This window comes from Apaloderma vittatum, unplaced genomic scaffold, assembly GCF_000703405.1.
Source record: "Apaloderma vittatum isolate BGI_N311 unplaced genomic scaffold, ASM70340v1 scaffold10220, whole genome shotgun sequence".
NCBI classification, from domain to species: domain Eukaryota; kingdom Metazoa; phylum Chordata; class Aves; order Trogoniformes; family Trogonidae; genus Apaloderma; species Apaloderma vittatum.
Window position 1 is genome coordinate 4,992 of NW_009696184.1, and position 22,041 is coordinate 27,032.

Genomic DNA, 22,041 nt, shown 5'->3' on the forward strand with positions numbered 1-22,041 from the left:
TTCAGGGAAATCAGTAATTTTTGAAGAGAAAGAACTGATGTTGCTCTCCAGTCAAATACTCCCAAATTGCTCAATGACTTAGTGAAAGCGAGAAGTAACAAACATGACTAAACATTGAAGTTATTAATTTATATTGATCTTTCAAGACAAGGCATTCGGGACTACTCTGTGGAGTGGTAACAGACCTCACTCCAGCTCATGATGAGGGAAGCTTGAGCCCAAACTCAACTTATGGCTTTGTTAGGACTTCAGTCTACAACAACCAACTTACATCACATTGAAGGTAGATATTTAAAGGAGGTTTATTGGGGCTAATATTAAATTCAAACAGCCACAAGATCATTTTCTATGTTTACCACACCAACTGTTGACAGATATCTCAGTGTAAAGTCCAAATTTTCATTTCACCATGACTTTCTGAAACGTGACTACAGATTTCAATATTTGGCATTTATCTTCAGAGAGAGATATCATGTCTAAGAACATTCTACTAAATACATTTAAATCGTGACTCAAAACCAAAACAATTGGGAAATTTTGAAACATAAAGCTGTTAGTATGAAATTAGCTTTTATTTTTTACCTCAAAATAAATGCACATTTATTGTTTATTGAAACGAGAACTTTGAAAGGGTATCTTGAACATGAGGGAACCCTAACAGAGCAAATACCGCAAACATCCTCAAGTTCCTTTTGCTATTGCCCAAGTCTGTCTCGCTAAAAATACATGCTTGATTTTCAGTGTTGGGGGTTTTTTTTGCCAGTTTGGTCAATTAAAAGAAGCACTTGAAAGCCCCCAAATTAGAAGTGGTATAAAACAAAAACAGGTATTCGTTCTCATCAGAATTCAGGTCCATATATTGCCACACGTTTATATAAAACTTTCACTAAGTGTTGTACTAATTAGGATTTAGTAACCTCTTCTGCAGTTTAGCTCTTGATACCTTGGTAAGAGAAGTCAATGCTTAAGCATGTCAGAAGTCAGCGCTATAGTGAAACTACAGTATAACTCTAACGGGGCTTCTAAATACTGTTCACCAGAGTGACGTCTTATAGTTGAATTTCAGTTTCAGCAGGTACTTCAGATTTACCTGAGCAACATCATACACAATATACCTGGGAAGGATGTTAAGGAATCATTACAGTTGTTGCTATTAATAACACAGAAAAACCTCAAAACACAGTCAAACCACACCTTTGAACTGAAGTTACCAGACAGATACCTCTGTGATTAAGTAGTTCTAAGAGCTCAAGCCACAAATCTTTAGATCTGACTTTTCTTTGGCTCTGAAAATGATTTATACAATAGTCAGAAACAAACAACTACCAGTCATACGGAGAATTAAAAATGGTGCGGCAGGAATCCTGAGTGACAGGCAGGTGAACTGACTTTACATACAGGGCTCTAGCTCTTAAAGATGGGGTTTTTTTGTCAGCCAGAGCCATAACACACAACACCTCTCTCACTATCTAAACAGTAGAGTGACATAGCCTAGATGAGATTTGCAGTTACAGACCTGGCACCTACAGTTATAGTTGTAGTTCTGCTGCTACATTCCAGCACAAAGTCATGAATGTCCTTGTAATTGTCCCACTAAAAAAACCCAAACTGGAATTGCAGAGAAGAGCTCTACAATGGTTGGCAGTGCTTACACATTCTACAACTGCAGCACGCCATTTTATTCTTTCATAAGGCAGTCCCAACTCACCTGTTTCTCTCTACTTTAGACCTCAAACTGGCCTCTAGTCCCAATTTTAGACTAAAAGCATCCCCATTAAACACAGTGTAATACAAAATGAATGGACATCGTGCTACCTCTATTAGCTATTACTAAGTATATTGAATTTTATCATCTGACCAAGACAGATGCTATGACACAGAATCACAGAATTGTTGAGGCTGGAAAAGACCTCTGAGATCATCAAGTCCAGCCTATGGCCCAGCACCATCACATTATTGCTATGAGTTCTATTGCAAGACTGCTTGTAAGAGGAAAACAGCTTACCAAGACAGAAGGCAGCTTCTACACAACCCAGAGGTTTTATTATTGGGTTACTTGCTTCACCAGCAGTGAAGAGACTGATCTGGGACCTCAGATCACTTATTCTTATGACCTCTTATGAATGTCAAACACACATTCATTCAGGAAGATTTAGATCAGCTATTAGAAGAAACTTCTTCACTGCGAGAGTGGTGAGGCATGGGAACAGGCTGCCCAGGGAAGTGGTGGAGTCACCATCCCTAGAGATGTTCAAAAAACATGTAGACATGGCACTTCAGGACATGGTTTAGTGGTCATGGTGGTGTTGGGTTCACAGCTGGGCTTGATGGTCTTAGAGATCTTTTCCAACCTTAATGATTCTATGATTGGGAGGCAGTTCTATCCAGAAAGAGGCTTAATGGCTACATCTCTGATGGGTTTACCTCAATATTTGCAAAGAGTCTAGGGAACACAAGAGAAACTGTGTGATGAGAGACTTCATCAAGCAACAGAGCTGTGGCTTCCCCACCTCCACTTGGCCAAGCTGGCCAGCCACAACACTATGAGGAAGAAACCAGACCAGAGCGATGTGAAACCACAGTCTGCATTCATTCCCCTCCCCTTGTGCTGGCAACGTCTCTGGACAAGACACTACTGGCCACTCCAATACCTTCAGGTACTAAGTCCTATTGGGACAACAGCTATTTGCTATGTGCACTGTTTCCTTTTTTTTCAGAATTACAATTCAAGTGTGACAACCATAAAATCACCTCCCTTGTCGCAGACTCTAAATTGCGAGTACTCCAAAGCAGATCTAAAAAGAAACAAAACAGTGTGCCAGAACTCCTGACTGACATTAACGAATGAACTCAGCAACACTCAAACACAGCGTGCAGCCAACAGAATAGCAAAGGATACTCATTATACAGAAGACAGGTATCATTAATTCCTGTTGAGATCCCGTTCCCCAAGGGAACCTCCACACCACCAAGGGTGGTGGTGGCTGTGGGGTCAGGCGCAGTTTTGCCCAAGCCTAGAAAGGGAAAAAACATCAGTTACAAGTCTAGAAGGTGATCACAGATTTTGCACAATAAAGAAAATGACTCAGCGAGCCAAAAGTTACTTTACAGATATTTTCAAATGGTAACCAAATGCAAAAGTATCTTAAAAAGAACACAAATAATATAGTCTGTTTAATTAGTTCAGCATCACTGTATTTATAGTACTTGTACTCTGCTACGTTAAAAACTAGACTTTTGGCTAAAATAGACCAAACTTACAGCTCCAATACCCTAGGTCCATTAATAAAAACATGCACATTACAGCATTTTCAAAAAGGTAACAAACTAATTCTTATTCTCTTTAAACTCTTCAATACAAATCTGATTTGACATCCATAATACCGTGAGTAGTATGCATTGAAAAACATGATAAATCACATTTTATTCTATTTTAGGCAACTGATTTTTTAAGCCTCTCAAACTGAACAGTTTAAGAAAAACTGCTCATTACTGAATGTTACTGTTCTCCACTCTCCCATCTCACTACAGAAGATGGCCATGATTATCATTTCTTTGCTTGAATTAGAGAGCTAAGTCTTTTCTCTCATCTCCTTTTTCAGTGCAATATACTGATACTTTTTGCAGACAGAAATGTAATGAGAACAGCTGTTCCAACTTTTATTCTTAGATTTTCCCTTCTCTCCAAGTTTTCTAAGGTGCTTCTGACAATTGTTCTGATCTAACAAACATCACATCCTTCTTCTAAAACATGTAATACTGTTCTGATGAGAAAGTAAGAAGTTGAAGAATGCACTTTATATTTTCTCTCATGCAATATCAAACGAAAGCTTCCTCAGGCAATACATTAAAACTTCAGTCTTAGCATTCCAAATGTACTAACTCCCATTTCAAAACACCATATATATGTACACAGATGCAACTACAGGGCAACATCATACAAACTCTTAAAGGAAGCACAGCTATGAAACGACTACAGTTCTCTTTGCTAAGCAAAGGCCACAAAACAAGTTTGTTATCAACATTAGACTAGTAATGACAGCTACAAATGCTTACCTTTCACACTGTGTTTTCCCTTGGGCAATTTTGTTATGTGAGAAGCATTCTTTAGTTCATACCTGGACAGTACAAAGAACACAAAATAGCATTTTACATTCATTTTAAACTACCTTGGTGAAAAAATCTTTTTCAGGCTTCACTTTATGGTGAATTAATATAAAGTTAATTTAGATTCTGCTTTTCTGTAACTCAATGGCCTTCCTTGTCTCAGTTACTAATTTCAATGACAATGGCATTTAGCATAAAAGTCTAAAGCTGCAACACTGATTTTTTGCCCCACCAAACAGCCCTTATTTTAAGAAAAAAAAGAAATCTTGTTTCTAAAGAAATACAAAGCACTCTTTCTTCACACTGAAGAAAAGACTTGCAGTTTTAGCATCACCTTCTACCATGATATATTAAGCATGCTTGGCAAATACTCTTTGTAAGTTACTTACATATTTCCAAGGGCAACTTCACCCAGTAGTATTAAGCCTATGGGATCAGCTTGAGATGTGTGACAGTAGTTGGCACTCTTGGATACCATGTCTGCAAAATAGATGCCCTTCCCAAACATGTAGCCAGTCTGCAAGAAGGAAGAGGAGGGAGGGTGGGGTGGAGAAGATAAGAAAATTGAGACAACAACACAAAGGTAGCAATCCACATGGCTGGGCTCCCAGGAGAGCAGCTCAAGATCTTGTGGACACCAGTCAGCAACCCGCTCTGGACACACAACATTGCCAAATGATAACACTGAGCCCTCCCCGCACAGAAATTCTCCTATTTAGGTTGTCTCCAACTGTGGCCACCTCTGGGCACAGGGATGGAGGCAGCCAGAGAAGATCTCTCAGTTTAACGTACCACAGGAGCTTCGGGGGGAGCAATCCGGAGACCCTGCGAGAGGATACCGGCGAAGTTGGTGGTGCGGGAACCGTGCCACAGCAGCTGGCGATTATGAAGCTGCTTAAATGGTTTGTAACGCTGACTCTCGCCTTCACGCTCAATCCTGAAGATCTTCAATCCGAAATAAAGATAGGAGAAAAAGAACAACCAAGCAAATAAACCATTACCTCCATGCAACTAATCAGATTTAAAAAAAAAAAACACAAGCCAGACCAGAATACACAGTAATCTGCCAGGATAATTGATCTGGATGTTTTTTAATATTTGCAGTTTTCTATGTCATGCCAGCATAAAAGAGGTAGCATTGATCACACAGTACTTGTTATTGATTACTTCTCCACCTTCTCTTCTGGTTTTCATGAGACCATAGTTTTCTGAAAATTCATTCTATGAACTAAGGCTCAATTTTAGATGATGATTACTCCTCCACCACTTTTTTGAGGCCAATTAAGTTAAAATAAAAACAACCCCAAAGACACCTCAGTAAGCTTAAGACTCATATCTATCTAGACTTTTGCTGTTCTGTTAAACAGCCATTGGTCTGTCAAACCATCCCTTCAAAGGACATGAGATAAGCTACTGGAAAATAAAAGGAAACTGTGAACAAGTAAGTTGACTTGGAAGAATCCATCTTCGTAAACTTAAACCCCATTACTGCCCAGCTTACATCCACGACTTTGAGATCATATGCGTTGTGAGTAGCAGCATGTGTGTTTTTCACATATTGTTTAATAATCTTGGCTTCTTCTGAATCTTTGTCAACAACCTGCAGAGAGGCAAACAAGAGAAGCTTCTTTAGCACACAAACTAGTAGGCTTCTTATAACGCAATGGCATCCACCATACACCTGCAGCTCCCCACTTTACGCTTCCTGTATCATTTGGGTGGAAATTTATTCCCAGCTATAGAGAAGACACACAGGTATACAGACCACACTCAGTCACAGAATGTCTGAGATGGGAAAGCTCCTCTGGATATTGAGATGATTTCCAACTCCCCTGCTCAAGGCAGGGTCAGCTGGAGGAGAGGCTGCCAAGGGTTGAGTCCAGTCAGGCTTTCAACACCTCCACAGAATAGAGCTTCCACAGCCTCTCTGTGCAGTTTTCTAGTGTTTGGACACATTAAGCAGGCAAACAAAAAAAACCAACAAACCCAAACACCATCAATAACAAAAGTTTTTTCTTTTGTTTAAACAGAATTTTCTATATTTCAATTCGTGCCTATTGCCTCTCGTCACTGGATACCACTGCAAGAGAGTCTCCATCTGTCTTTTTCATCAGGTATTAATAGACATTGATTAGATATCCCTTGAACCTTCTTTTCTCCAGGTTAAACAGTCCCAGCTCTTTAATTTTTTTTTCCCCCTCATACAACACATGCTCCAGTCCCTTAACCATCCCAGTGGCCAGTCATTGAAACCATGCCAATACATCTTTCCATTTACAGTTTAAGTGATTTGCTACACTACAAACTAAGAGGACATCAGCTTGTATTCACAGCCACTCAACTCGTTTTATTTCCTTTACCTTAATATCAGTTCGAAGTTTTTCATAGTTGATGTCAATTGGGTCTTTATCTCCATCTTCATTTCCACCTCTGAGAAGGCTGTAAGCAACCTCAATATCAAGCAAGTTGTCCAACATCTGCACTTTAGCCTGAAGAATTTAAAAAGGTTATTTTATTTGTGCCTTTGACAATGTTCAGAATAACTCTGAAATACTCCAATTTATAAAAGTGTATAGGAATCACTGGCCATACAATGCCACCTAACAGCATATAACACCACTGCTGGTTTGTTTTTTTAATAAAACAGCATATTTACTTAAATACACTAAAATATACGCACACATAAATACATATATATAAATAGGCCATAAATATATAAGATATGTATCTTCTAATATCTTACACATACAATTATTTGTTTATTTATACAAAGATATATGCACATAAACAAAAAGATACTCTTAAGAAAAACAAGCTTAACCTGATGAAAGCATGAGGATAAAGTTAAGTCTTAAAACCTCACAAATCCTCGGTGTTAGATGTCTTGTTATCAGACTTGTTGCCTGCAAACAACATACTGTTTCCAGTCAATACCTGAATGTATTCCAGGTTGTTTAGGAGAGGTGGTTTCTTCATCCCAAAGTCATGAGGAATCAGGGTATAGAACCGGTTGGAGAGGTCCAAGATCTGGGATTCTGAACCACTGTCAGAAACCGCCTAGAAAAGACAACAAGCACCAAAGAAAATTACCAACTAAGATTAAGTCTCTACAGCAACAGATACACACAAGATACTTGAGGACTAATACACAAGCAGCAATAAAAATAGTGTTAATGTTGTAACTCTCGCAGAACTAAAAAAGGCAATTATACTTCATTGTTTTGCATGTAGAAAATCATAGTACTTGCAAAGAAATACACAGAATGTCTGATATGAGAAAAATCTAGTGGAGAGTATATTTCTGGAAGGCAATAAAAAGGCTTGTGGATATGGAAGGGATGCATGTCCTTGGCAAGATTCTGGTCTACTCTCACAGCTGAAGTAAAACTGCCCTTCTCTATGCTTTGCCAGGGAATCCTTGACAAAAAATGAGGTATGCTCATACACTTTTCAAAGTGCTCAGGCAATATTACGTAGTGATTCTTGGAATGGTCCAGATCATACTGTGTAACTACAGTTATATCATCAAGACAGACCCTTTCCTGTGTCAGCTTAACCTTTATTTGCATCCTCAGACAGATTTCTCTGAGGTGGAAACACCCAGTTGCTACTATATCTGGCTTCATTTGTTCAACTGCCATTTATGTCTGGCTCAGCCTGAAGTTTGTGCTACAAAAGTGTGAAAGGTACAAGTACTGTCCAAACTGGTACAACAGTGACAAGAACTTAGTTACATATGGAAGTCACATCCACTTCTCCAAGAGCAAGCACGATTTTTATCCACATAGCTCAGCAGTTACCCCACTCCAAGCCCAGAACAACATTTGAATTCTCCTCTTCTTCTAACATCTCTTCCATGCTCACCTGCTGAAAGTATGCACTCTGGATCTGTCGCTTGCTCAGTTTTCCCAATGGCATCTTCTGCAGGTCAATCTGATGGAAGATATAAATGGTCAGAACAAGATTTCACTATATTAAAACCATGGCAGCATTTCCTCTCTAGTTTCTAGGGAAGAAATCTCTCCATCCTGGTAGGACTGACCCACAAAGCATGGAAACATTTCAGACTCAGCATTAATCTCTATGGAGCGAGGAATTATGTGAGAAGGACAGTCCACACTACTAGGGCAACATAAAAAAAGGGTACTAAGTGTCTGGCTGGAAGTTAAATATTGACCTGGTGTCAGATGGATTCCTCAATCACTTCAGTAACCATACATTTGAGGCTGGCAAAGAAGCAAAACTAAATTAAATTATTCTTGTTCGTAAGATCACCTGTGTCTCTAGGTACAACCTAGATACCTTTACTTTGCAATTACCCAGGGTCAAAAGCAAAGGTGCTTCATGCTCATTAATGAAAAATAAACCAAAAAGAAACCCAACCCTAATTAAAAGCAACGTCTTGGTTGTCTGCATTTAAAATCATAGAATCATTCAGGTTGAAAAAGACCTTTAGCATCATCAGGATCAACCGTCAACCTAGCACTGCCAAGTCCATCACTAAACATCCCTAAGCACCACATCTGCATATCTTTTAAAGACCTCCACGAATGATGACTCAACCACTTCCTTGGGCAGCCTGTTCCAGTGCTTGACAACCCTTCCAGTCAAGAAGTTCTTCCCAATATCCAATTAACCTCCTCTGGTGCAACTGGACCCCATTTCCTCTTGTTCTATAACTCATTATTGGCAGAAGAGATTGACCCCCACTTCGCTACAACCTCCTTTCAGGTAGCTGTAGAGAACAATAAGGTCTCCCCTCAGCTGCCTCTCCCCTAGGCTAAACAACTCCAGTTCCCTCAGCTGTTCCTCTTAAACTGGCAGAGCTTCAGTGCCCTCTCTGCTCATCCTTCTGCGTGAACTGCTGCCCCATGCTGTTGCAACATGCCATGCCCTGTTCACCCGCTCACGTCCCTAGTGCTCCCTAAGGGCTTATTCTACAGGTGAGGGCTTGGCCACTGTTGTTCCTGGCCCTGAACTGGTCCCATCAGCTACTGTTGTGCAAGCTGTGAGCTCTTGGCTGGTGTGTCAGCTCCCCTGGCTCCCACGCTCCACATAAGCGCCCTCCACGGCAGATCCTGCCAGCACCAGGGCTGCTCACCTTGGAGACTGATTTAATTTATACGTTGCTTTTATTTGTGCATGGATCCTGGGAGAGTTTTGGATTCACATTAAATCCTTGCATAGTTAAGGACCAGCTGAATGCAAAAACGTTTGACAAAAGTCAAGTCAGACAGAGTCTTTTACAAAGGACATACATATACCCTCTGGGCTCTTGACAATAACTGACACCTTGCAGGTCAAACTAGCTTTTACTTCATGGGTTTAAGGTGCAGCTCAGGGACAGGAGATCCTATGAAGCCATGTATATTATGTACCATCTGGGCGAGTTCCACATTATTTATTCACCATGGAGCTAGGAAACCCAGCTTCATGCAAATCTTCTCTGCAAGCTGAACTCAGAAGGCTCTTCCAAACTACAGACTGGTGCAAAAGCCCTGAAGTGATTTTGTATGGAGATTTCCACCCTGTACTGAGCCTAGAAGTTCCACCTATAGCTGCAGCTAAGCGTACATGAAGCCAGATTCTAAGAAAAGTCAAGATGGCCTGCAAGAGAGAAGACAGGCTTCAAAACTGATCATGTCCTGGGAACACAAGAGTCACAGAGACGAGATTAATAATCTAATAAAAAACATCTTGCAGTAGGTTTGTAGCTCTCAAACTTTTGAGGCAAATACTTTCTCGTTGAGTTCCACCCATGTTGTCTAAACACTAGCTGAAAAATCATGACGGGTAGGTAAAACAGGCCACTTGGATGAAGCAGAATAGCTGCAGACACCTATACTAACTATATGTTATACAAACTTCTAAACTAAAACATATAAGCACTAACACAAACACTAACATCTATAAACTAAGAGATGCCCCCGACAACGTGATTTGAGTAATATGATCTCTTACAGAGCCCACATACAGGGCTGGAGTTTGTCTCCTATGTATCACAGATCACGAACAGAGCCCCATAGAGCTAATACACACTGCATCCAAAGCTTTATCATTAGATGCATCAAAAAAGCACAGCAGCCAAAGGGCTGGGTCTAAACCAACTGAATTACAGCCAGATGCACTAAGGGTAACATGAAGAATTAGCTTCACATCACAGATGTCTCCACTAAGATTGTCAGGAGAGGCAAAGGAGGTGTTTGCTTTCCACCCAGGCAAGACAGGACACAGCATCAGAACAGACTCAACCCTCTAACTAGTCCTTTCACCTGAGGCAATGACACAGGTAATTGTAATAAACTCCTCTGTGCTTGGTGAGGTAAATCCCTTGAAAGCTAAATTAGAAGCAGGAAGATAAATGGATCAGATAAATCTATTGCTGTGTAACAGAGAGGGTAAGAATTTGCTAGTTTTAGCAGAGCAAAAGTGCCTGGATGGAATGAAATACTCCAGGTGAGGCTGGCTGAAGCAACTGAATTTCAAGGATGCACAAAACCCTTTAACTAGGAAAAACATTATTTCCTCTAACAGAAAACAGCTGTTCGGCAGCAACAGTAGGGGATGGTAAATCTAATAGGAAGACAAGCCCATCTGGACTTCCAGGTGTCTTGTAGATCTGCAGATGGTGTGCATTAACAAAAGTTTCAACAGAGTTCTACAAAACCAAATTACATCAGACGATGATCAGACCAGAATCTTTAGCCAGTTCCACTTACAAAGAATTATTAAGAGAAAGTTAAAAGAAAGAGAAAAGTTAAGAGAAAGCTAAAAGAAATTAAGAAGACTTGGATGTAAAGAACAAGATACAGGAGAACACAATTAAACCAAAATACTACAAAATGTTGGGCAAGTCATCTGAAAGCGTTCAGACAAGCTGTACCAAATGGTGCAAAGCCTGTTCTGAGAAGCAAACACACAAAATACCAATACAAAGAGCAAATGACAGCTGCTTAAATATGAAGTCTGAGGACAGGATAACTAAGCTGGCTGAAGAAAACTGAAATTTGATATTTAGAATTAAATCAGTTTGAATGGCTGCATCAAAACAAACTGCAGGATCTCTGAGCATGAGTAAAACTACTTCTATGCAAGGAGAGACAGATGATACTGCCAGGCCACTCTCTGAAAGCTTGTTTGAAGCATGGACCAAGGAGTACAGAGGAAAGAAGAAAATATGGGAAAGGGTATCTAGAACAAATTAGAAACACACACACAAAAAATATCTCCATTTTGGTCCTGTTTAGAATAAGATCTGCACTTTCTCAAGGCACTTCATTATTGAATGTATCAAGTGGCAGCATTTCTCAAGTCTGAGCTACATGCTCATTTGCTACCTAAATTATCAGTAGTGCTGCCCCCCCTCAAAACACAGTTCACTGCTCACAAATAAAAGTCTCTCCAGCCCCATGTCACTGCCAAATTGGTTATCTGTGTTAATATTTTAAGAGCATTCTGCAAACAGTGGTCACAATGCATGTGTCACTGGAAGAAAAAAAAAAACCAACACACCAAAACAAACAACAAAGCCACAACAACAAAAAACAACATAGAATGACCACTGATTCCAGGACCGACACACTGCACATACCGTAAAATTAAGTTATCACACTTCCAGCATCTTGCAAATTCTGGTCAGACTCTTATCTTTAGTTTAAGGCTGTTCTAAAACTCACACTAACTTCTGGGAAGTATGATGTACCCTGGATTGCTAAGAACATGCTTCTGGCTGCATAAGTATGATGGATGGTTAGAAGTGGGAAAACTTGAATGTGTGTAGTCACCTCAAATTCCACCATGGCTTTCTTCATGCTTTCCACATCAAAGATCATCTTAATAAGGTCTTGGATTGGCTTAGCAAGTTTTGACTTCGTCCCAGCACCTACTGTCAGTTTCCTGACAGCTTCTTCATCCTGGGACGTAAAAATAGTATCAGAATTAGCAAAATCACAAAGGATAAAAGTAACAGGCTGGCTGCCATGGTAACAACTCAAAACCAATTTAGTGCATACATACTATGATGAGCCTGAAGTTCATGGAGAGCGTGGGACATTACTGACATTTTGGAAGGAATTGTGTTTAAAAATCCACCTATTCAGTAATTTGGAAAATGTTATTTCAAGAGGTGATACTGTAAAATACAAGTAGAATTATGGGAATAGGAATTCTCTGTGCATCTCTGCTTCACCACAAGCAACAGTATTATTTTTTCTGCTAGCTTTCTGCTGCATAAAGACCTTGATAGGAAAAAATGACTGTTTATTTTCTTACTTTTATGACAAAATAGAGATGTAATAACTAGCTTCATTAAGTTTTTTGTACTAAAAACTGTCATAGATGAGACCAGGAATCATCAATTAGCCATAATACTATCTAGATGCTTTCACGGATAGAGTGTTGTGCCAATAAAACATCTGCCAGATGCTTCAGAATATCACTGTACATTGCAGTGTAACACTCTGCCACTGCAACATTCAAATTCCCAGAAATAAAGCTAAGCATCAAGTACTTTGCAATGAAAGATGACATCCTGCAATTTGGCCACAGAAAAATCCAAAGGCTTGAAAAATATGTTCTGCGGTTTCTTTATAGCAATTATCAGCATTCAACTATTTAATCTGAAAATAGTTTAAGTTATGGGTACGCCTTTAAATAAACACACAAACCCTCGCTGGGCAGAAGGAAGAGAATTCAAATTTAGCTTAGCTGTCTCAATAGCCAAAGCTTATCATCAGTGAATAACTACTCTTCCTCAGCCTGCTCGGAATGTGCACTAAGGAGAACGCTGCATGGGACTTCCTTCAGCATTTAGAAGGGTCTTGGATGCAGGAGACAGATGAGAAGTATTTATTTTAAATAAAAGAAAATGGTGTTTTCAGACAGAATGTATGCAAAATGACTACTGAATTAAATTCAAACTAATAACCTTAAAATCACAGAGTAAACAGGAACAAGCAACTAAAAGGGACTTCACACCAGCCAATGGAAAACTACTTAGTTTCCCAATGCATCTATTTTAATGCATGACACTCACTGACCTACAGCTCTCTTTCTGTAGTAGAGAGAAGATGCACTTCATTCCTTGAGTTTTTTAAGCATAAGTGATCCAACAGTGAGCACTGAAGAGAACAGCTACAGCGAAGCAGCTGAGCAATGCTCCACTTGGTAAAGGGACATTTCAGAGTTACCTGTCCATAGTCTATTTCCAGCGGGTAGAATTTTTTGGGATATTTAGTGAAGTTCTTTGAATGCCAAGAATTGCCAGTTTTCTCTTCATACAAATTCAGGAAGTGTTCAACGGCATCTTCTTTTGAAGGCATCTGCTCCAGCTTGTTACTCCCGATTACAGTACCCACGCGACCCCAGGATCTGAACACCCAGTATCTAGAGAAGTGAAACGTGAGGAAAGAACTGACATAAGATACTCTGGCTCCAGATCTCAGTCCAAATGACACTGACCCTGCAACATGCAGCTGCATGCGAATCAGCCATTTGCATACTGTTAATTTTACGTAAGACATTCTCTATCACCAGCTGCAGGGAGCAACAGAAGAGCCTCCACAGAGCAGACATCCAAGAAATGGTGTGAAAAAATGCCCAGTGTTAACACACCAGACCTACAGCCCTGAGGATAAAGGTATGCACAGCAGGAAAACAGAGATTTGATAGCTTCGGTCTTAATGATTCACAAATACTTCAGACTATTGGGGTGATACATTTTAAAACCTAAACACAACGCAACTTTGAGCCCCAACTCCTAGAGTTCAGATTTTTAGAGAAAACAGAAGTAATTCAAGCATTTGTCTGTATTACTGACAGCACCTTGGGGAAGCTTCTGTAGCATTTATAGGGATACAATCAATCTCTTCAATATGCCAGGCACAAAACACAGGCAGTGATATCCCTCCATGTATTGAATCACAAACCCAGAGACAAAGCCCACATAAAAGTGCCAGAAACAAAAGTTTATTATGAACGTGGCAAAACCCAATAAATCTAGAACTGAACCAGGGTCTCAGGGTCTGGATTTCTGTGCATCCCTTACATGCTTAGGCAGGCAGTTTCATTTTAAAGAGCCCTCTCCATTTCTTTATCTCTTCAGTAACACAACCACTGGGCAGCTCTGCACCTGATGGGACTGGAAAGCCAAACACATGATCATCCCCTGACCACTTCAGTGCATTTTATTAAGCTTCAGGGCACGAAATTCAGGACCGCACTGCGGTAAAATAGCCAGAATCTGGTTTTGTTTCCCAAGGTTACAGCTCTGCAATTAAAAGACAGGAGTAACATGGAGAATATGGAAAAGATTGCCAACATCCTTGACTGTGCACGTGGAGTCTTGATGTTAGAATAGAGGAAACTTCACCAAATTCTGCTTCTGTATTTTCAAGGTCAGCCATCAGAGCGCTGTGGCCCTCCTGTGAGCCAGTTATAATCCAGCCCTAAAGACACTAAGTGCACATGCCTCGCTCATCCCAGGATGCACAAACACTACCACCTGCAATTCCACAAACTTACTCACCTCCTAACACAGGTTTTGTCAAAACCACAAAGAAATGTCCCCACAAAAACCAGAGATGTCTCCCTGGGTGGTTTGTGTTTCAAGTTTTTTGTACTTTTTGGTTGTTTTGGGGGAGGTTTGGGGGGTGTTTTGTTTGTTTTGCATGGTTTTTTGGGTTTTGTTTTTTGTCACTAAATATATCTATCCATATCTCCTCAGATCTCCTCACAAAGACATTTTATACATGCTTTGCTTTTGCAGATGCCAAAAATACAGTATTTGTTAAGAAACCAGTGAACAAAAGTACTTCTAGGGAAATCTAAACTCACCTGTTCTCTCTGTCATCCTCCAGCAGCTGCAGTTTATAATAGGAATTTGTTCCTTTCACAATATCTACTAGGCCCAGGGTTGCACTGAAAATCTTTCCACCTTTTTCAAAGACATGAGCAGAATCCTCCAAACCTACAAGGAAGAAATAAATTAGAACACAGAGGAGGTTGCCATCATACGTGTCCTTCCGACTTTTGAACTCACTCAAGTGTTTCATGAACTAGTGTGACTCTTTACAAAAATACTGCAAAACCAGTGACGACATAGTCATTCAAAAGCTACTCAGAATATGTTTTCTTTCTAGTAAATTGTGAGCATGGACCTTTACATACACTGGAGTGAACATCAGTTCTAACTAGAGAAAAAACAAAACAATCCAACTTCTGATAAAGGACCATCTAAAATCTAGTATTTAACACTGTGTGACTGGCTGCAGAAATTCTCAGAAGAGATACAGCTCTGTGTGTGTCACGTTAGCAAATGGATGGGATAATTAAAGGCTGGCCTTGGATGCAGTGTGAATTCTCAGAACGATGTCTGCACACCACAGGCTTGGAGAGTAGCATCAGCTGCCCCCTGAAAAGAGTCCAGGGGCAGATGCTCACACCAGACCTGTGGCCTCTGCTGACTGGGCCTTTATTCACCCCACTGACAGATGCTCCTGAAGCTGAACAAGGTGCACCCCTTAGCTGAAGTGGTCCTTCTGAAAGCCGCACTAAAAAATCCTAGAATATCCAGCTTTCAATGGCAATTAATATCCTGCCTTTGATAGCAAGAAAAAGAAATGGTTTAAAAATTCACATATCCTTTCACAGGAAAACATTTCGCCAATGACCACACACCCCGGAGACTGTGCGGTGAAGGCACAGACACTGTTATCACTCACCAGAATCAGGATCTACTGCTGCTCCACCCTTAACTGTTAGCTTCATTTTCTTTTCAGATTTGCTAGGTCCTGCAGGGAAATAGAATTAAGTTAATTTTTTTCCTAGGCAGGCAACACAGTCTTGAATCAACATTTAAATTTTCAATTTGCATAATTATCATCCTAAGAAGACTTCAAGTAAGATTCTTAGTATATGAGCAGAATAACTTAAATGGCTTTTTTAACCTGGCTTTACCAGGCAATCCACAGCCCCCACCCTGCCAATTAGATTGAATCTGGGGAGATTTTATTTATCTCCTTCCTTCTGGCCCCAAGGGGTCGGCTGTATCATTTTTTTCACCTGTAGATAAAAGACAAATAAAAGTGGGATTTAAAAAGCTCACAGGGTGGGGAGGGCGTTTCAGTCCCCTGGAGATGTTACTGCTGTGAGACAGCCTGGCAATAACACATGCAGAAACCTGCGCCTGGAGGACATGGAGACGATTGGGTTCTCAAGACTGGAGAGCAGACCCAAAGGTTTTATTGGCTGACCAGTGTTACTAATGCAAACTCTCTATGGCATTGGGGAAGAATGTCACTAGCGCTGGATATTTTTCCCTTTCCATTAAAAGAGTATTGTGTTCTAAACCAAGTAGAACTAGGCATCATTGCTCTGCACCCCAGTATCTTCACACTTGTTAATACCCCTTACAGGTCATAGTAGTGTCTGTCACATCTTGATGACCCAGCATATCCTTGGAGCTGCAACAATGACCCAGACTGGCAGGGAAGCTGATGTGTTATGAGAAAGAGATGTCAGGGAGCCTGCACACACACAGCACAGGAGGTCACTGAAGCAAGACTCAACTAGGGGACACAAAAGCCAGCTCAAAAGACAATTTCATGTTTACTTAAAGCTAGTACTGTCCTGAGGTCTCATTATTTAAATTTATTATGAGAAAAGGGGCAGAGAACTCAAGGAAAGGGCAAGAATGGACTATATTCAGGTTTGCTTTGTGCATCCACAACACTGAACAGGCCTGTGGAGAACAACTGCTTTGTTCTTCACCTTGTTCTTCTTTGACTTTCCCAGCGCTTTTCATACTCGGGGCCTTGCTGCACTTCCCATCCACAGCCATTTCCTCATGCTCCATTTTCACCTCTGCACCCCATGGTGAAAGCATATGGAGAGACACAAGCTCTTGAAAGTCCTTGCTGGAGGATTTCACATCCTGAAGAAACTCCTCTGAGACCACACGGACTTTGGCCTCCTTCACTTCTTCCATTTTCTTGCTCATTTTCTCCACATCCTCTGCAGAGGCAGGGTGGGAAACAGAGAAAGAAGCATCAGTGAGGTTTCAGACTTTAGTCCCTCCCTCCGGCTATGATTCAGGACTCCTGAACACTTTATGGAAACACAATACCACCACATTTTGGAATCACTGTGTTCTTTGAAGAGCAAAATCCCCATCAGCTCTAAGCTGCAGCCTGGGCTAAAACAGGAACACTCCTGCTTTATTTGGCTGATCTAGCTCTCCGCACCCTAGAGCTGGGTTGGGGCTGTACAGTCCCTCTCGGACTTCTTGGCAGGTGGGAGCAGATCTCCAGCTTTAGCAGCCAGTTTGCACCTCCACTCCAACAAGGAGCAAGAGCAGACCCTAAGTTGCCAGCAGAGAAGGCAACTGCCCTCAGGCACGCACAGTCAGCTCTGTGGCTTCTCCAAGCATGGGCACAGACCCCAGCACCCACCGTCCCAACAAGGGTGGCTTGCACACCACTGGGGTCTGCATACAGACCCGCGCTCCGGCTGCTGCAGACCTGACGAGCTTTATGGTAGCCTAGGGTTAATGTGCTCAGTAAATTAAAAGTCAAAAAGCACATCTGTCTTTACTTTTCCAAGCACACTAAAGCCAGACATGCACACAAAACACTCCCTCTAATCCAAACACTGATCGCCAGACAGTTCCAAGGACAAATGTCCTCTGTAATCTGCTCAGCTCTGTTACCAGTGCAACCAGTAACCAAGGCACGGCTGCTCACTCTGTGTGCTGATGCACAGGTTGGCCTTGTTAGCTGATGTTGTCATCTTTCCTCCCAGGTCCTCCACGGTGCTCTTCATCTCCTCCTTGTTCTTTGACAGCTTTCCGAGAACCAGAATCTTCATGTTAGTCAGTGGTTTGTCTACAGGTTTGGAAATAACACAGTGTGTTAGCAGAAGACAGAGACACCCAGACAAATAACAAGCACAAAGAGACAGTACCCTCCACACTCAGTACAATCCACCCACCTGGCAGGGGTTTGGACAGGGGTCCAAACAGGTCTGACCTGCACTACACAAGTGGGAGGAAGCTCCTCTTCACCTAAGAAAGTCAACAAACCCACCAACAAACAGAAGGGCTTGGAGACAGGGAAGATGGATATGTAGGCACGATTATTTGTTGGCCTTTTTTTTTTTATGAAGAAAAAATAATAATATCAATCTGCTTCAGCACTGTGCTACTAGAGAGGGTGCTCGACTGCCCTCTTCTTTCAATGCCTGGAGAGCATGGGAGAAACTCACTGTACCATGAAAGCTCCTGCCTCCTCCAAAGGAAATCCATTATGATGGGCTGGAGAAAGATCATCTTTCAAGCAACAATGTTCCTACATTACAGTACATTCAAGTCTTGACTTCATAGACAGTACAAGGCTGTACCACGCAAACCCCTTAACAGGCTAGGAGCAAACTGGTAACCATCTGAGGCTCCACCACACCTGCATGTTAACACTTTGCAGTGCAGGTAGGTCCAGGACACGACAAGTGTCTAAGAGCACATCTGCATTGCTCAAAATAAATGTTATTTACTCTGGTTGACCAACTGAAAGTTTCTTTCCACTTCTTCCCCCAACCCAGATTAGTTAGGTTGTTTCCAAACAAAGTAACCCGGCTTTAATTTTGGTCAACATTTTGAGTTTACTTTCAGGTCACACTGGGGCTGGAATCGATTTGTCCATCAGAACCACTACTTTGTCTTCATTGCTAAAATAACATGATAGGGCTAAAATTAGCTGTGCAGAATTGCTCCCACCCACTTCACTAAGCAACAATAATCTTCTGCTTCCAAAACTATGGCCAGGGCTAAAAAGGCTGAATAAGGAAGAAGTCAGCATAGCTTTTAGTGGACACGCAATACCACCAAAGCATGCAACTCATTGCAACAGCCTACAGGGAATTTCTGGAGTCCAGCTTTTTGCCAATTTGTGGGCTGGAAACAGTGTATCAATTCTGCACACGGGAAGCCAGTGATTGGTAAAGCCAAACCCCATCCGAGGATTTAAAAAATAAAACAAAAAAACCCACTTGCCCTCAAAACCTAACGTGACATGAAATATCTAGCGTTACAGAGGTCCTTGGATGTTCCCCAACAAACCAAGCAAGGGGGCATTTCACAGCAGGTCTCCCTTGGGACACATTTTGCAAGGTCAGCCTTTAAGTTTCTGATTCACTGCAAACACACCCATTTCCTCACCATCAACAAATACCCAAAACGATTTGTTAGCAAACAATCATGTGCCCAGGCAACCCACCACATCAGGGTCTGCCTGCACTAGCAAGGCGAAGCACATGAGACTCTGCTATGTTGTTTTTTTACCAGGAGAGCTCTGCCTGCTTGGGGGCAGGAGAAGAGCATGCCTGCTCAGAGTGGCATGTTTTATCTGGCTAAGAACAGCATTACACATAATCCTGAACCCCACTGACCCATGCCCAGGCAACCACTTACCCTTGGGTGCGGACACAGTCTCTGTCAAAGGAGCAGACGCGGAGGGAGGAGGCACAGAGTTCGCAGTCGCAGCATCTGGAGGGAATACTCTGTCCTGCTTCTTACACTTGAATTTCTTCAGGTAAGGAATTTCCCGAAACTCCTGTGGGATGGAAGTGTAAGTAGAGTTTAAAAGCAACAAATACCATTATAAGATTTAAAGGCTAAATTGAGCACTGGCCAGACGCTGGCATTTACTGCAGGTCTTGGAAAGAATTTCTGAGACATTCATACTGAGGTAGGCAAATACTCACTTCACTGACTGAGAAAACAAAGCTAGGAAGAGGGAAAACGACAGGTTTAAAATCAACAACATCAATCTAGTGTTAGGAAAAAATATTATTTAGCTCTGCATTAGCTGCCTATCCCTGGAGGGACACAGGACTTCCCCCCTGTCACAGCTGCTCAGCAAGACAGCACACTCTGCTCTCTGGCATCCAACACTGACTGCTGCTTATTCAATCTCCTTTAGAAGCAGTAAAATCAGTTCAGAAAAGTGCTTCAGATCATCAAATTTGCAGTAAGCACCCACCTTTGGGATTACCCAGTCTTTCCTGCTGGGAGTCTGTGTTTTAGCAACACACTTAGTCCAGGCAGTAATATCCCCTGAACAGTAATACGCGTCACTCTTGAACACAAACTGCCCCTTACACTCCTTGCAGGGAAGCAGAGCTCCAAACGCCATCCCATCTGCTACTCGGTCCAAAATCTAAAGCAACAAAAAATACAAATCAGGTCATGGCTGAAGGAGGCTGGAAGCCCACGCGCCACATTACAGTGGGCTGCACAAGAAAATAACTTTCAGGCTGCTGGCACGCAGACGTAGACACTTCCAGTGCTTGTCATGCATACGCTGCACATAAACCCAAGACTCTTACCAGCACTGATTGATTTATGATGTCTTAAAGACATGACATGACGTTTCCTCGGTTACACCCTATCTGCTCAGAGCCATGGCTCACAGTGGCTCCTATTTGGGTTTGACTTTCAGGAGGGCATATCTACCACCCAGTGCCTGACCAGGCAGCCACGTCAGGACAGCCAAGGAGGAGACGAGCTACTGAGTAGGTAGCTGGGAATGTAGGCTGAAATAAGTCCCAGTTTCTTGCCTAGAGAGTGTATTTCTTGTCCATTTTGAGTCTAGACGCTTCCCACATCCCAGCCCACACTCCTTACAAAGAGACTTAATAAATACAAATACTTAAAGTCATGTGTGTCTCCAAAAGAGAAAAGTTACACAGATTGAAAAGTGACTGGTTTCAGAAAAGATACCAGGAAAGAATTTGCACAGATTTTGCTTCTTTTTGCATAATTTAACAGCTGAGGGAGGCAACATGACATGCTATAACTAACCTCTCTTGAAGAGCCAGCAATTAAAAAAAAAACCAAACCAACGGACAAGTCTGGGCATAGCAGGATAAAGACACATCACTGAGACACCACACAGCCCTTCACAAGCAAGCGTAACAGCAATATCAGAGTCCTGGGACAAAAGAACTGGGCTTTGCACTAAATTTCCTTCTGAACTGTTGTTATGAATATGCTTCAAGCCTCGTGGATCTTGCAGCAACATCGGTTTGGGTCAGCTTCACTGATTCCAAGACCCAGCACGCAACACAAAGCAACTACAGACCAACTCACGGCATTCTCCCCCGAAGGAACTTCCTGCTTGTTGGCAATCAGCAGCTCTTTCAGGTCATTAGTGGAGCAGACCTTCCTCAGCTCATCCTTGATGCCCCAGATCAGCTCTGTCTGCTCCTGTTGACAAAACCCAGCAGCTTAGCTACTTGCAACCGACTGCCTTCTAAGAACACTCCTGAAACCACAATATGTGCACAAACAAGGTTTTAGCAAGTGTTAGAGATTAAAATAGTTGTAGAATATTAGATTTAATTGTAGGATCGTTTAAAATTATGATGAACTGAAACCTGGTCTTATGAGTGGCATTGCTTAGCACAAGTAGGCAGATTTACTGAAGACTTAGGCCTCAGACTGTGGACTTTACCTAAGTATTGATGAGCTTAAGTCTGGAAACCAATGCTAATTAGAATGACAAGATAACAGAAACTGCATACACAAGATAAAGAAAAGAATGTCCACATGGAGACAGAGAAAGGATGCAATGAGGAACAAGAAGACCCCAGACCCAAACATTGCTGTTGGACTGAACCATCATGTGAAGGAACGTGAACTTGGATTGTAAGGATATAACTGCCTCAGGATTTCTTTGTTCAGGGTACCTCTTGGAGGGTCCCAGCTCCAGCTGAAATAAATTGACTCTCTGGCAGAACCCAGGGTCTGAACTCCTTTTTACAGTCGGGGGCTAAGACTGGATCCAGCCACACCGAGACTCCTCCCCGTGAGGAAGTTTAGAATCATAGAATCATAGAACAATTCCCGTTGCAAAAGACCCTTGGGACCATCGAGTCCAACCA

General features: G+C 41.7%; 1 protein-coding gene across 1 annotated transcript; it reads right to left on the reverse strand.

Annotated features, from left to right (window-relative positions):
* Positions 1-277: 277 nt before the first annotated feature.
* On the reverse strand, positions 278-21,360 carry PARP1 (poly (ADP-ribose) polymerase 1). The gene is made up of 18 exons (XM_009873846.1): positions 21,248-21,360; positions 20,139-20,315; positions 19,568-19,709; positions 17,847-17,987; positions 16,876-17,118; positions 15,828-15,896; positions 14,941-15,073; positions 13,296-13,491; positions 11,892-12,020; positions 7,930-8,040; positions 7,042-7,164; positions 6,468-6,596; positions 5,609-5,707; positions 4,900-5,052; positions 4,497-4,624; positions 4,057-4,118; positions 2,900-3,014; positions 278-1,115 (listed from the first exon to the last, which is right to left on the reverse strand). The coding sequence occupies exons 2-18, from the start codon at positions 20,289-20,291 to the stop codon at positions 1,034-1,036; spliced, it is 2,208 nt and encodes a 735-aa protein (XP_009872148.1). The 5' UTR covers positions 20,292-20,315; positions 21,248-21,360; the 3' UTR covers positions 278-1,033.
* Positions 21,361-22,041: the final 681 nt, after the last annotated feature.

Coding starts and splice junctions, on each gene's coding strand:
- PARP1 (XM_009873846.1), bottom strand. CDS start 20,291: ATGGCGTTTGGAGCTCTGCTTCCCTGCAAGGAGTGTAAGGGGCAGTTT. Junction 15,074..15,827: donor AGCAGTAGATCCTGATTCTG/GTGAGTGATAAC, acceptor TCTTCCTTGTAG/GTTTGGAGGATTCTGCTCAT. Junction 5,053..5,608: donor ATGATCTCAAAGTCGTGGAT/GTAAGCTGGGCA, acceptor TTCGGATTGAAG/ATCTTCAGGATTGAGCGTGA.